At 51.7% G+C, this 14,955-nt stretch overlaps 1 protein-coding gene across 3 annotated transcripts; it reads right to left on the bottom strand.

Moving 5' to 3' along the window:
* Positions 1-253: 253 nt before the first annotated feature.
* Positions 254-14,231, bottom strand: ZBP1 (Z-DNA binding protein 1). Of its 3 annotated transcripts, XM_061437062.1 has the most exons (9): positions 13,990-14,078; positions 13,376-13,782; positions 11,204-11,413; positions 10,378-10,443; positions 9,806-9,979; positions 8,464-8,625; positions 7,203-7,406; positions 5,975-6,187; positions 254-4,692 (listed from the first exon to the last, which is right to left on the bottom strand). In XM_061437062.1, exons 2-9 carry the CDS (start codon positions 13,398-13,400, stop codon positions 4,541-4,543), a joined length of 1,206 nt encoding a protein of 401 aa, XP_061293046.1. In that variant the 5' UTR covers positions 13,401-13,782; positions 13,990-14,078; the 3' UTR covers positions 254-4,540. The 3 variants fall into 3 exon arrangements, with proteins under 3 accessions (XP_061293046.1, XP_061293045.1, XP_061293044.1); XM_061437061.1 differs by lacking the exon at positions 13,376-13,782 and having other exon boundaries at positions 8,464-8,622; positions 13,990-14,231; XM_061437060.1 differs by lacking the exon at positions 13,376-13,782 and having other exon boundaries at positions 13,990-14,229.
* Positions 14,232-14,955: the final 724 nt, after the last annotated feature.

Below are 14,955 nucleotides of genomic sequence, written 5' to 3'. Positions count from 1 at the left end.
AACAAGATCCGAAAGGATACGTGCACCCTAACGTTCATTGCAGCACTGTTTCCAGTAGCCAAGACCTGATGCCACGTAAACATCCACTGACACGGGAATGGATACAGGAGATGTGGTGCACAGGTACAACGGAACGTTACTTAGCCATGTGTGCAATGGAACATTACTCAGCAAAATAATGCCACGTGCAGTAACATGGATGGACCTACAGTGCATCATACTGAGTGAAATAAGAAAGACAGAAAAAGACAAATACATAACATCGCTTATACTTGCGATCTAAAAGAAGGGAACAAATGAACTTATCCACAAAACAGAAATAGAGTTACAAATGTAGAAAACAAGCTAATGGTTACCAGGGAGTAAAGAGGGTGGGGAAGAAATGAATTGGGAGGCTGAGATTTACAAATACATGTCACTATACATAAAATACATAACTAAAAAGGACCACTGTATAGCACAGAGGAACTCTACTCAATATATTTTAATGGCTTATAAGAGAAAATAATCTAAAAAAGAGTGGGTATTTATTTATGTCTAACTGATTCACTGCTGTACAGCAAACTGACACGTTGTAAATCAACTATATTCTAATAAAATGTTTTTAAAAAGAAGGAAAATAGAATCATGTTTGTGAGCAGGTCATGGTGATTTTGGAAAATTGCTTTTAACTCAAGTAGGAAATTCTTCCTTCCCCATCCCAACCCTCACCCTATCCCACTCCAGAGGCTTCAAGTTCTGTGTGCATAAGAATCATTGAAAAACCTGGGGCAATGGATGAGCTAGTGAGAGCAAAAGGCTGGGGATAGATGGACTTAATCATTCTTTGTATTAATGGTAGCTAGTTAATTTCATTCCTGAAGAGACCAGCTTTGACCTTCACCTCCAGCCCCCATTAACTGCTAACAATGCTTTGTCAGCGTGTTTACACCAAATTAATCACAAAGAGAGGTGAAATCTCACAGGAAAATTGAGTGCTCTGGCCTGGGCTGCAGGTGGGAGCTGAAGTTGAGCTCTGAGATGATTTTGATCACCCGCCAGATACAGGCCTGGTTAACCACAGACACCGGGCAAACTTTGAGGCAAGCACTTAGTTTTCAGCTCACTGCAGAGGGAAGACAATGCCAGAAGCAAGGAGCCAAACCTGATTTCATGCCCCTGACATCCTGGTGGCATGTTTGCAAACCGGTTATCCCAGGCAGGAATGATTTTGGAGCCCTAGATCACCGGGGTGGTCGAGATAACTTTGTCCCCTTGTAGACAGAGCCATTCCAGTCCACCAGACAAAAGCCTGCCTTCCTTGTAATGAAGCCAACTTCCTTGTTCTCCCTGAATATTTGTGCAGGTGGAGCGGTGCTTGTTCAGAGCTCAGCATCAAGTCCAGATTCCCCTCCAGCTGATCTTCCAGTTGTGTTTTTTTTGCACTGGGTTTTTCAGCAACACCTACACTGCTGTGCTGCTCTGAGTAAGTTGTCTTAAGTAAGTTGAGGAAGTTCTGAGCATTGTGTCTTTGCTCAGGCTGAGCCCTTACCTAGAACATCATTCCCTTCCCAACCCCCTCCTTCTGCCAGGTGCTGCTTTCTAAGGCCCACTTGACTTCACATTCCAGGATGTCTGGCTCTAGGTCAGTGATCACACCATCGTGATAATCTTGGTCGTGAAGATCTTTTTTGTACAGTTCTTCTGTGTGTTCTTGCCACCTCTTCTTAATATCTTCTGCTTCTGTTAGGTCCATACCATTTCTGTCCTTTATTGAGCCCATCTTTGCATGAAATGTTCCCTTGGTATCTCTAATTTTCTTGAAGAGATTTCTAGTCCTTCCCATTCTGTTGTTTTCCTCTATTTCTTTGCATTGATCGCTGAGGAAGGCTTTCTTATCTCTTCTTGCTATTCTTCGGAACTCTGCATTCAGATGCTTGTATCTTTCCTTTTCTCCTTTGCTTTTTTCACTTCTCTTCTTTTCACAACTATTTGTAAGGCCTCCCCAGCCAGCCATTTTGCTTTCTTGCATTTCTTTTCCATGGGGATGGTCTTGATCCCTGTCTCCTGTACAGTGTAACAAACCTCAGTCCATAGTTCATCAGGCACTCTATCTGTCAGATCTAGTCCCTTAAATCTGTTTCTCACTTCCACTGTATAATCATAAGGGATTTGATATAGGTCTTACCTGAGTGGTCTAGTGATTTTCCCTACTTTTTTCAATTTAAGCCTGAATTTGGCAATAAGGAGTTCATGATCTGAGCCACAGTCAGCTCCTGGTCTTGTTTTTGTTGACTGTATAGAGCTTCTCCATCTTTGGGTGCAAAGAATATAATCAATCTGATTTTGGTGTTGACCATCTGGTGATGTCCATGTGTAGAGTCTTCTCTTGTGTTGTTGGAAGAGGGTGTTTGTTATGACCAGTGCGTTTTCTTGGCAAAACTCTATTAGTCTTTGCTCTGCTTCATTCCGTATTCCAAGGCCAAATTTGCCTGTTACTCCAGGTGTTTCTTGACTTCCTACTTTTGCATTCCAGTGCCCTCTAATGAAAAGGACATCTTTTTTGGGTGTTAGTTCTAAAAGGTCTTGTAGGTCTTCATAGAACCATTCAACTTCAGCTTCTTCAGCGTTACTGGTTGGGGCATAGACTTGGATTACTGTGATATTGAATGGTCTGCCCTGGAAACGAACAGAGATCATTCTGTTGTTTTTGAGATTGCATCCGAGTACTGCATTTCAAACTCTTTTCTTGACCATGATGGCTAGTCCGTTTCTTCTGAGGGATTCCTGCCCATAGTAGTAGATATAATGGTCATCTGAGTTAAATTCACCCATTCCAGTCCATTTTAGTTCGCTGATTCCTAGAATGTCAACGTTCACTCTTGCCATCTCTTGTTTGACCACTTCCAATTTGCCTTGATTCATGGACCTGACATTCCAGGTTCCTATGCAATATTGCTCTTTACAGCATTGGACCTTGCTTCTTAAAAATCGGCTATTAACCTGCAAAACCTGTCATCTCTCCCTGGCCTGTCGGGAGTTGTTGGCCCGCTGCACTTGCAGTGGTCACTTTATCTCTGCTCTTTGTTCTCAATGGATAATGCAATGGCAACCCACTCCAGTAGTCTTGCCTGGCAAATCCCATAGCAAATCCCTCCTACCAGGAGGAGCCTGGTAGGCTGCAGTCCATGGGGCCGATAGGAGTTGGACACGACCAAGTGACTTCACTTTCACTTTTCACGTTCATGCATTGGAGAAGGAAATGGCAACCCACTCCAGTGTTCTTGCCTGGAGAATCCCAGAGACGGTGGAGCCTGGTGGGCTGCCATCTCTGGGGTCGCACAGAGTTGGACATGACTGAAGCGACTTAGCAGCAGCAGCAGCAGCAATGCAGGAAACCCCAGTTCAATTCCTGGGTTCTGGAAGATCCGCTGGAGAAAGGATACGCTACCCACTGCAATATTCTTCCTTTGTGGCTCAGCTGGTAAAGAATCCACCTGCAATGTGGGAGACCTGGATTTGATCCCTGGATTGGCAAGATCCCCTGGAGAAGGGAATGACTACCCTTCTCAGGAGCCAAAGGAGACCCCACAGGGTGGGAAACCAGCACCATCCAGGCAAGTCCTTTTTTTTTTCCCCACTGCTGCCACACGACTTTATTTGTGAAACCCCGGGCACAGCCCAGACACACACAGAGCACATGGGAAAAGCACAGTGTGTCACGGGGCGCTCCCAGCCCAGCCCAGCCCAGCCCAGCCCACCCCCACCCCAGGTCCTCAGGCATGATAGGCCCTGTCCCTGCCCTCCTCGGCTGGAGATCCAGCTTGGGCCCACCCAGATGCCCCCTCCAGCATGGCTCGCAGACATCTCAGCAGCCAGAGGAGGCCCCACAGGGTGCAGGCCAGCACTGTCCAGACCAAGTCTAGTTTCCAGACCCCAGTGTCTGCCCCCTAGCTTCTCTTCCTGTCCACACGCTGTGGGTGCCAGTCTTGCCCTCTGCGCCCCCCCACCCCCACCCCATGGCCCCAACCAGAGCAGTCTCTGCCCATCAGGCTGAGGGGTCGCACAGCGGGGATGGATGTTAGGGGCAGGGGTGGCCGGAGGAACTGAGTCTGGTGACAGGAAGCAGAGCAGCCATCGAGCGAGCAGCCCCAGACAGGGCAGGACAAACCTGGCCACAACACAGGGAGGGGACAGCACTCGGACAGCAACTGCCCAGGCCTGTTGGGACTTGACGGCCCACTGTGATCGCAGTGCCCACATTATTTCTGGTCTTTGTTCTTAATAAACTCACTCCTTTTGGCAGTACTCTGGGTCTGGAAACTCTATTCCAAGCCGCACTCAGACTGCCTCGACATAGCCCTCACACCATGCCGGGTCCAGCCCAAATGCTGACCCACACTGGTCGTGTGTCCGGAGGCGAGAAGGTAAAAAATGACATTTATGGCAGCAGAGAGCTCACCCGCCCCCAGGCTCTTTCTGTGTGAGTCTGCCTCCAGGCTGTTTGCTCTGAGTCCCACCCCACCAACCCTTGGGGACACCAGCTCTTCGGGTCCATCACTCAGCAGGTGTCTTCTGTCCTTTCGGAGTCATGCCTCTCAAGGGTCATAGCTGTCAGCTTTTCTGAGATGAGCGTCTCAGCGCTGACGGGGTTGGCCTGACTGCCAACAGGAGGGACCTCGCTTCTGGATGGTGCATCTCGGTGGGGAGGCTCTGGGGAAGAGAGGGGACACCAGGAACACGTCAGCCGCCTCCCCATGAACAACTGAACAACCGAGGTGACTTGGTTCATGGTTGCTGAAGCCGCTGCCTGGGGTGCAGGCTTCATGGGTGGATGACCTCATGTCCCCATCTCCGAAGCCCCATCCTTTCTCCCCCAGACCACTGCTCCCACTTCTTCTGCCCCCTTTGATTTCAGATTATCTTTGGTCAGACTTTTAAATTGTGCCCCACATCATGTTGCCCCCTGCTCCAACCCCCCAGGCCACCCCAGCTTACTTCAGATAAGACCCAGACCTTTTTCTTGGGCTTCCCAGCAGGGAGAGACCCAGCCTTGCCCATTGGATCACATCCCTCTGCTCCCTGGGCTCATGTGTGTGCTTCTGGACCTTGTTCCCATCTCAGGGCCTTTGCGATTGCTGTTCCCTCTGCCTGCAGTGCTCTTCCCACATCTATGCTTGTCTGGTTCCTCCCTTCCTGCAGGCCTGGGCACAGATGCCACCTCATCCTGAGCTTCTCTGTCGGCCTGGCTAAGGCACGTCTACTAGGTCACACTGCTGCCTCCCGTTTTATAGTTCTTTTTAGTGCTGGTCTCAAAAGGCTAGTCTCTACTCGCTACTGGACTCTTATCTCGTGAGTGGGGTGTATTGGTCTCTTTGTGCTCTTAGCTGTATCTCCAGGGATGGGGAGAATTTGCGTGCAGGAGTGGGGCCAAAGTGGGTGAATGAATGAATGAATGAATGACTTCTTCCTAACAATTGAAGACGTGGGAGAAGCGTAAGGTGGCTACAGTGTTATTTGTGGGGAAGAATTAGTGAGCTGGGTGACTAAGAATAGAGGAGGGATCGTGTTCCAGAAGGTTCCAAGGCAGCCCAGCCTCATGGCATGTGGCTTGGGTGGCCACACAGGCCTTCAGACGGGCCTGTGTTCGGCTTACCACTCTCGTGTCTTTGTCTTGAAATTCTTCCTAAGTTTTAAACAAGGAGCCTTGCTTTTTCTTGCCACACCGGGCCCCACAAACATGTCACTGGTCTGGTCCAGGTGCCGCAGCAGTGAGTGGAGTGCATCCAGTCCTCCCCACAGCCCAGGGGCCATGGGCTCTTCTAACCCTCAACTTATAGATCGGGAAGCAAAGGCTCCCAGCTGAGTGATGGGTTAGGTGGACTCCACTTCTGCCATGACTCTCCTGCCTCCCAGACTCCAGGAAACGGGAGATTCATGACTGTTGAGTGAATGAGAGAAAGAGCATGGGGGCCCCGCCCTGCCCCAGGCTCACCTGCGTCCCCTCCTGTTTCCCCAGGCCTTTTGACTCCCTTGACATCAGCTGCCCCTGGGTGGACCATCATCCTGTTGCTGTTGCCGACGGTGGTGTCCTCGAGGAAGCAGGAGCGAATGTGGACTCTCTGGGACGTGACCCCTTCGGACTGAGGTCCTGGTTCAGGGATTTGAATTTCGATGGAAGCGTCTGGGCTGGTGCCCAGGACAGAGGCTGCAGGTCGGTCATAGAAAGGGATTTGGGGAGGGGTTGTGAGCAGCTGGACAGCAGGCCTGACCTCCGACCTGGCTCCCAGGTCCTGCACAGCTGACCATCCTCCTGGAGCCTCCCTGCAGTGGTCCGTGCCGTGCTCTGTCATGCGCAGACACGTGGCCTCACGTGGTGCCTCTGTATGTTCCTTTCATGTGCCTGGGCTGCCAGTTCTCTCGGCCCCTGGGTCTGCCAGCTTGAGTTCCCCTCCTCCTGCTGCCCATCCCCACTGACCTGGTCCTCTGTGCCTCCCTGGGCACTGAACCACTGCCCCCGCGGACCCTTGTCCCTGTCTCTCTGCTGTCTGCCTTCTGGCAACTCTGGAACACCATCACCATCTTCAGTTAGAATCTTCACGTGGCCCCCGGCCCAGTCCCCAGCCCCTGCCATCTTGCTCCTGCCTCCCCTGCCAAACTTCAGAAGAGAGCTGGCCACGCTCTGTCTCACCTCCTTCCACTGCCCTCACTCCTTCTGGCCCCTCAGGTCACTGCAGACCCCTTGTTGCCAGATCCCGTGACCCTCCTTTGATCTCACAGCCTCTTCTCTTCTGGAAACTTGTGCCCTGGCATCCCCAGGGCTCCTCCTCTCCCAGGCCTCTCTGCTGCATCTCCCCCAGCCTGGATGCTCAGTGCCAGCGAGGACTTCGCCTCAGCCCTCTGGTCAACAGCACCTAGGTGGCTCCTTAGATGCCTTTCCAGCCCAGCCATCTCCTTTGTCTCTGCTTCATCTGGCCCAGGAAATGATCCCTGCCCATTGTAGAGATGAAGACATCGAGGTTTCCTAGGTGGGTAGCAGGAATGGGAACCCTAGTGTTAACTCTGCCAGACCCCCTTGCTCTACTCTGTGGACAGCCTCCTGGTGGGATGGAAAGAATTTCCCATCATGCCTCTCTCCCCACAAGGACTGGCTCAAGTCCCATATATCGAGGAGGCCAGATGGGGTGGGGTGGGGGCAGGATGGCAGCCCGCTGTCCCATTACCTGGGGGGCTGTCACAGGCGCCGTGGGCAGAGCCCTTGGCTGGGTTGCTGTGAAGTCTCATCTCATTGCCATGTCCCATCTGAACTCGCCTGAGCACAGACTTCTCCATCCGGATGTCCTGGGGCCCCCAGGATCCAGCCTGGGAATCCAGAGTTGAGGGATCAGCAGAAGCCATTGGAGGGAGGTAGCAGGGAGCTGTGGAGCCTGGTAGAGGACACGGAAACATGACCCTTAACCCCCACCCTCTGATACCGCTCTTCCCACCCCCTCCCCACCATGCACACAGATAAATCCTAGCCAGACAGAGGAAACAAGACTCTGAATTCTTTCTGGACACCAGCAGACTGGAAGTGACTACTTTAGGCTCTGAATTGAAGAGCAGGTGGATCGGCAGAACAATTAGCATGGGTTTCCAGGGTTTTATAACTGGGATGCCTGGGGTGTCAATGGGGCATTGAAAACCCAAATACTGAGCTCGCCCTCTGTTCCTAGCCATTCTCACCCCTCTGGCCTATTGGGAAAAAGTCTCCTTGGGGTGACCTTCGTGGTTTTCAAGGAAATGCTGTAAAAGTTTACTTTAAAATGAATTTGAGTAGAATAAAAGGTAAACCATTTAGCAACACCAAGTAAACAGTCAGCCAGGGACTCGGCCAAAATTACAGAAGGTGGAGTTCAGAGGACTGAAGGTGGGGGAAAGGTTGATTTAGAGTCTAGAACAAAGTCCTCATTTCACAGTTAGGGAAATTGTGGCCCAGTTTGGGGAAGGGCTTTCTCGAGGTCAAGGGGGTGTCCCAAATTTGGGGTCAATGCTTTCACTCATGTCCCATAGCTGGACTGAGAGGTGGCCCTGTCCCCTCTCCCCACAGTGCCTGGTACGGAGTAGGTACTCACTTGCTTACTGTTATTTCATCAAAGCCAGGATGCACCCAGTAAGAGGGATCCCAGTTTGTGAAATGTTAACATGAGGGAAGAAACAGTGTCTTGGAACAAACACAATGTTACAATGATGCCTTGTGCCATCTTAGTGAGAGAGAATGAATGAAGTTGTTTCTTGTGGAAAATGTGGCAAAAGATGGCAGAGTAAAGGGAATGCAGGAAGGGTTTGATCCAGGCACAAGGAGAGACAGCCTGATTCTTGGGGAAGCCAGAAAGGACCTTGGAAATCTGATAGCTGCCCTTTCTCTCTGGAGACATGCACCCCCTGCTCCTCACCCCACCCAGATGGACAGGACCCCACTCCCAGGCATCTCAGAGGACTCACCGTTTTCCGCAGAGCCCATTTGTCTCACTAGGAGATTCCCATGTCCAATCTGGATATCTTCACAGTTCTGGATGGAAATGTGGCTGTTTGGTCCCTTCTGACAGATCATGTTGATTGGATTTTGCTGGTAAATAACTGGGGTGGACTGATTTCTAGAACCTTCTGCAAAATAATATTCTACTCAATCCTTTTGTGCCTCTCAAGGGGACAGAAGTTCCAAATACTAGTCTATAGCACCAGAATCTCCTGGGTGGGTGGGGCGGGGGTGGGGGGTGGGGCTGGTTAAAACTCGAATTCCCAGGGGCCCACCCTGGGGTTCTGAGTCAGTGGGCCCAAGTGGGCCCCAGGAGCCAGAGTGTTTACCAAACGCTGCAGGTAAACTTGTACTTTGTCCCACAGGCCACCCTACCCATGTGTCCTCTGCCACTGCGGGAGGGCAGCTGGTGCCTGCTTGCACCCTCTGCCCCCTCCCACTGCAAGGAAACCACAGCTCTAACCTCCGCTTTCCTATAGGGACCTTTCCTCTCGGGACCTTTGCTCTCTCCCTTTAGGGAGCTGTCCACGGGCTGCTTCTAACCATGGGAAAAGCTTTGTTTGGTTCACAAGGCATTTTTAATAATTTGGAGTAGTCACCACTGTTTAACATCTAGCATTTAAGATGCTGAGACTCTCCTTGAGTGCCATAAGCAGGGGTGTTAGCTCCACGTGGGCTCCACACAAAGGGCCACATTCCCACCTTCGTGGGCCCTTAGCTCTTGTGTCTTTGTGAGCCCTCAACTCCATAAAAAGTATTTAAAATTGCATTTAATGACTGTGTTTGGATAAAGGCAAATATAAATCAGCTGGAATTATTAGCTATTCATTCTTACTATGATATCCATTTTTTTCTTCCAATTTAAAGAGAAATTGAAGCATTTGGTGATCTCCTAAAAGTACTGGAGTCTCTAGGCCTTGGGCCTGCTGTTTGTAATGCCTAAGTCAGTTCTGGGACTCCACCTGTGGGAATGTAAGCCCAGCCTAGCCGACTCCTTCAACAACTTTAAAACTCCAAGTTGGGCAAAATGCTTACAGAAAACTGTTTGCAAACTCAAACTGAGACCTGTGTCCCAGGGTTGATACAGTCAGGGGTGGACCCCACCTCCAGGAAGCCCTCCTTGGTTACTCCCACCAGCATTCCCCTCCCTCCTGGAATCCCCTGCCAGGGACAGGTCAGCAAGACTCCAGCTTCTGACAAGGTGGGGCAGCCAGAGTACTTAGCAGGAGCCCGGCAAGGACCAAGGCTTGAGTGTTACAATTTCTCTTCACAGCTCTGCCCTCTACCCTGTCCAGAGTAAGGGCCTACCTGATCGATAAATTGTCCAAGAGTTTGATTTCTGGTCAAAGTCCAGGAGGTGCTTGTCCCTCATTGCATACAAGTCTGGGTTGACTTCCTTCGCTGTCTTCATCCCCAGGGCCTTGGCGATCATCAGGGCTTTATGGGGCCCATGGGCTTCCAGAAACTGGTAGATCTCTTCCTCTGGGAGGTGGGAGGCCAGTGGTTAAAGAGGACCCTGGAGGCTGGATCTACTCCCCTGCTTACCAGCCCCTGTGCCCATTTTCCTCATCTGTGAAATGGACACAATAATAATACTGCACCACAGAGGTCGTTCTGGGGGTTGGGAATTCTCTTCAGGGGCTCCGAACAGTGCCCGCCCACGCTAGGTACACAGCAAATGCTAACCATTCATCAGACAAATGATTTCTCAGTCACTTAGCCTCTCCCCAAGAGACAGAGCCTTGCCTCTGAACACTGTGTGCAGTGGAGGGACCTTTCAGTGGGTGTGGTGGTTGTCGCTGGACACATGTAGCTTCCTGAATGACCGTGAGAGTCTGGGGGCAGAGGGAACTGGTGCTGAATGAAACCAGGATGCTTACCCTGTTTACTGAGCTGGGGGCCTGGCTTCTTTGGAATTGCAACTGTATCTTGCTGGGGCCTCTCCGCTGGAGAAAGAAAGACAGTCAGAGGGTGAAGGAACGGGAGAGGGGATGTGGATTCTGCCAGACAAAGGCGGGCTGCTCTGTAGAGGACCCAGCACATGGGTCTCCAAACTCAGATTCTAGAGTTAAAGGAACTTAGCTTCAAATCCTGCCCCATCCACTTCTGGGCTTCCCTGGTGGCTCAGACTGTAAATATGGGAGACCTGGTTTCAATCCCTAGGTTGGGAAGATCCCCTCGAGAAGGGAACAGCTACCCACTCCAGTATTCTTGCCTGGAGAATTCCATGGACAGAGGAGCCTGGTGGGCTACAGTCCATGGTGTCGAAAAGAGTTGGACATGACTGAGTGATTAACACTTTCACTTTCAGCCCCCCCTCCCCCAACCCTGGTCCTGCAACAGCTTTTTGTAAGTACTTGACACATGTCAGCTGTTTAGGTCCATGGGCTGCAGAACCAGAGAAGTAGATCTCATGCGATGCTAAGACTGTTCAATTATTATTGTGTCATTGGTAGTGTCATAACCATTATTATTAAAGTTTTGTTGAGCATCTACTATGTGCTGGCATGGGCTTAGCCCTTTGCATCAAATCCTCTCGCCTCCATTGGCCAGAGAAAGAAATCAGGATGCAGTGAGAAGACTGCATGCACCCTCAAGGGCAGAGCCCATACTTGAACCCAGGTCCAAATCTGGGCTTGGCCGATACCAGGACCGCTCATGCTGGGTCCCGCACCCCCACCTCCCCCGCCTGCGGTGACAGGTTACCCCGCTCTGTGGGAACCACTTCTTTGGTCCCGCTGTCGCCCAAGCACCACGTCGCAGGGCCTGCGAGCATAACTCCTTTTGACTCCTGCTTCATCTTGTGGAGGAGCTGGTTGAGCTTCTTCTTGGGCACTTGGAATTTCTTTAACAGTTGGGCGGTCTTCACAGGGGAGCCAGCATCCCTCAACACCTCCAGAATCCTCTGCTCAAGGTCTGGGAGAGCAAGACAGGGGCAGAGACAGAACTGAGGTCCCCACGACGCAGCCTGGGCCGTCGGGAGCCCTCAGAGAGGGATCCAGGGCAGACGGAGGAACAGAGGTCAAAGTAGACATCCATCAGTGTCTCTGTTCAGGGAGGGGTGCGTGGGCTGCTCAGAAATGACCTGGGCCGGACAGTCTGGTGGCCAGAGGAGCCACCAGGCCTTCCGAGTGTCCCCCGCCTGTGTGAGCACTGGAGGACAGTTGGGAACGGTCAGCTCTCAGGTGTCCTCAGAGCAGAGGAGAGTGGAGGCCGCAGGATGCAGGAGGGTAAGGGCGGAGCAGAGGAGCGGGGGGAGTGAGGCCTGTCCCTGGTGCTCTCCATCCCCCATCCACCCTGCCTTGTGGAATCTACTCCTTGGGCTCACCATCCACAGGGGCGATGTCACTGTTCATCCCCATCAGAAACCCAGCAGGCGTTCAGAAACAGAGCTTTCACCCTGCTGCCCAACCATGGAGTCCTGGTGGTACTGCTCCAGACTCTCTCAACCCCTTCTTCTCCTTTTCTCTGCCTCCACTCCCCACTCCTTGTCAGCATCCCCTCAATGACAGCAGTTCCACCAACTCCAGGTTCCCTCCAGTCCACCCTCCTCTTGGCTGGTAAAACGGGTTCTGCCAGCCTCATCTTTACCCACCCTCAACTGCCCTTCAAGTGCCAACCTGTTTGAATTCCTTTCAGTCATACTCACCCCTGGGCCTTTACACATGCCGTTCCCTTTGCCAGGTGTGCTCTTCCCCCCCTTTCCACCTGTCCACTGTGAGTTCTCACTCAGACTCCAATGCTGGAAGGCTGTCCTGAGTTCCCTGATCAGGTGGGATGCTGGTCCTGTGTGGGTCCCCTGCAGAGTGTCCCCAGGGATCTGCTGCTGTGATTGCCAGATTCACTGTAGTGGTTCTGTGTCTAGCCATGGGCCAGGCATGCAGTAGGGTCTCAGGAACTATTAACAGCATTTGAGTGGAGGAGGGACTGGATGAAAGAGTGAGTGTCCACTACTGGGTAGTGTGTGCTCAGATGGCCTGGGCAGGGGATGGGCGCTCCTCCAAGGCCCCTGTTTCTGCCTCCCCTCTGCCAGAGTTAATGGTCCTAAGCAGGATGCCTCGAGGCTCAAAGAGGAACTTTCCAAATGGCCCCAGTCCTCGCAGGCAGGCTCCCATAAACCCAAGCCAGCTGCCCTGCGGGGAGTGAAAGAACTGGTGGACGCAGAGCCAGCAGTGCATGGAGCTGGGAGAGAAAGTGTCTGCCCCTGAGAACACCGTGGGAATGCAAAGCAGGGCCTTTCTTGGGAAGACCAAGTTACCCTTCCAGGGCAGCAGCCCAACCCTTTGACCTCTGGGTTCTTGCTGGATTCTGAGTGGGCAGCACTAGGGGATGACCTGTTTACCAGCTCTGGGCTGGGCAGTGTGGCTTGCTCTTATGAATGGAATGTTTGCATCCTTCTGGGGGCAGGTGATGGGTATTACAACCCCTGGGGTCACCCAGCCTGAACTTCACTCACTAAACACTACCCCCGAGACTGTCATACCCATCCAACCCACTGATGCTTTGCCTAGCCTTGAAAAGAGTTTTGATTCCTGAAAAACCTGCTCCTGGGTGAGCCTCTCTCTCTTCCTCCTCCTGCAGTCCCCTGACCTCAAAGAGGAAATGGGGTCCATGCAGTGAAGGCTGGGCTTGCCTCCCCCACTGAGTCTTCTGGCTGCTGAACCAGAAATTGAAAAATGGGATGAGGGATCAGTTAAAAGGAAAACCTGCTGGGGAACAAGTTAAATTCAGTTACCCAGTGCCCCTGACATGTCTCCTTTGGAAAATATAACAGGAACCTGGGAACCAACCAGCCTGGGATCCTGTGCCACTCCCAGTTAACCCCCCTCCCTGACACAGCATATTTTCCTGGGTTTGAGCCAAAACTCTGCCACCTACCAGCTGTGTGACCTCGGGTCTCCATTTCCCCTTCTTTGAAATGGTGAGATTCGTGACTACTTCAGATCGTGGTGAGGTTCAGATAGTTACTGATCACAGAACAAAGACAGACAAAAACCACCTCAGCCCCCAGCCCACATGCTTTCAGTGGGGACCCTAGAAAACAGCTCTGTTCAGTGTCAGTTAAGTTGCATGTGTGCTGTTCAATGAAAGAACAGTAGCAGGGGGAAAGCCACGTATAAGCACTTGCCACTCTTAGCAAAGCAACTTCTCTCCTTCTTCAAAACCAAAGTGAAGACGGGTGTTCAGGCCCCAAGCTCAGCCGTGGTCCCCTGAGTCATTTCACCTGTGCCGCCTGTGATTTCAGGAGTGAGGTGGGAACCTCAGCGGGCTTCCCCTGAGGGTTCCTGCAAAACGCACACGGAGCGTGTTGCAAGATGCCTGGTGTAGAGCAAGGCTCTGAACCCGATGCAATGCTCTCTCCCTCTCTTTCTTATGGTTGTGCCTTCAGATATTAGCCTATCGTGGTTGTCATCTGAACCAAGAAAAGGAACCAGAAGAAAATTTAAGTCCCACCCGGGCACTCCCATGGGTCCTTAGAGGGAAAAAAGTACCTGTGTCTCCTGGGTCAGCAGGGACCTCGGCCATTCTGGCAGCAGCTGCGAGGGGCCTGGGAGACTTGGAGTCAGCAGCAGGCTCTGACCCTGGAGCCTGCAGAAGGTGGGTCCGGTCAAGGCTGGGTGTACTCTTGTGGGCCAGGCTGGTGCTTCTGGCAGCTGTGAAGACACTCCAGCTTCATCCGGACAGCTGTCGGCTGTCAGCTGTTCACACCCCGGAAATGGGGCCCTAGGCAGCCAACCTTATCAGTCTCTGGAGAAAATGAAAATGAAACTTCTATGTGTGGTTTTTCAGAGAAACAAAACCGAAAGCTGAATTGAGCAAGACACAGGCCTTCTACTAGATATTGGTAGGGAGCTGCTGAGATGGAGGAGACCAGAGCTTCTTCTGGGGCTGAGGGGTTTCCCACTGCTGTCCACCTTGACTCCCCTAGCCACAGGCCAAGATACCTGGGTGGGTGGGTGTGTGGCTGAGCACCTGTGATCATCAAAACCACACAAGTGTGTGCATATCAAACCGACGACAGTGTTGATGTATGGCAGAGACCACAACTTTGAAAAGCAATTAGCCTCTAGTTAAAAAAAAAAAAAAAGGAAGACTCTCTTTAATGAGTACCTATTATGTACTTTCCAACCTCATGTGCCCCTGACTCATCTACAGGTTAGGGTCTAGTTAGGGTCTCTTTTCTCAGGAAACTGAGGCTTGGGTCAATGAGGCCACTTGTCCAAGGTCACAGAGATGCTCAGGTTCTAACTCAGCCCCACCATTTACTGGCTGTGGGACCTTGGGCAGGTTATTTTACCTATTTATGTCTTAGTTTTCTCATCTATGAAATGGGCTAATAAAAGGAGTGACCTCAAGAGGTGGTGGCGAGGACTAAAAGGGTTAATTCAGGCACCTCTACAGCCATGAACACAGCTGGGCACCCACTGACCTGGTTCTAGAAAAAAGACCCATCGCTT

The sequence above is a fragment of the Bos javanicus genome, chromosome 13 (genome assembly GCF_032452875.1).
Source record: "Bos javanicus breed banteng chromosome 13, ARS-OSU_banteng_1.0, whole genome shotgun sequence".
NCBI lineage: Eukaryota > Metazoa > Chordata > Mammalia > Artiodactyla > Bovidae > Bos > Bos javanicus.
This window is presented reverse-complemented; position numbering and strand designations above follow the sequence as displayed.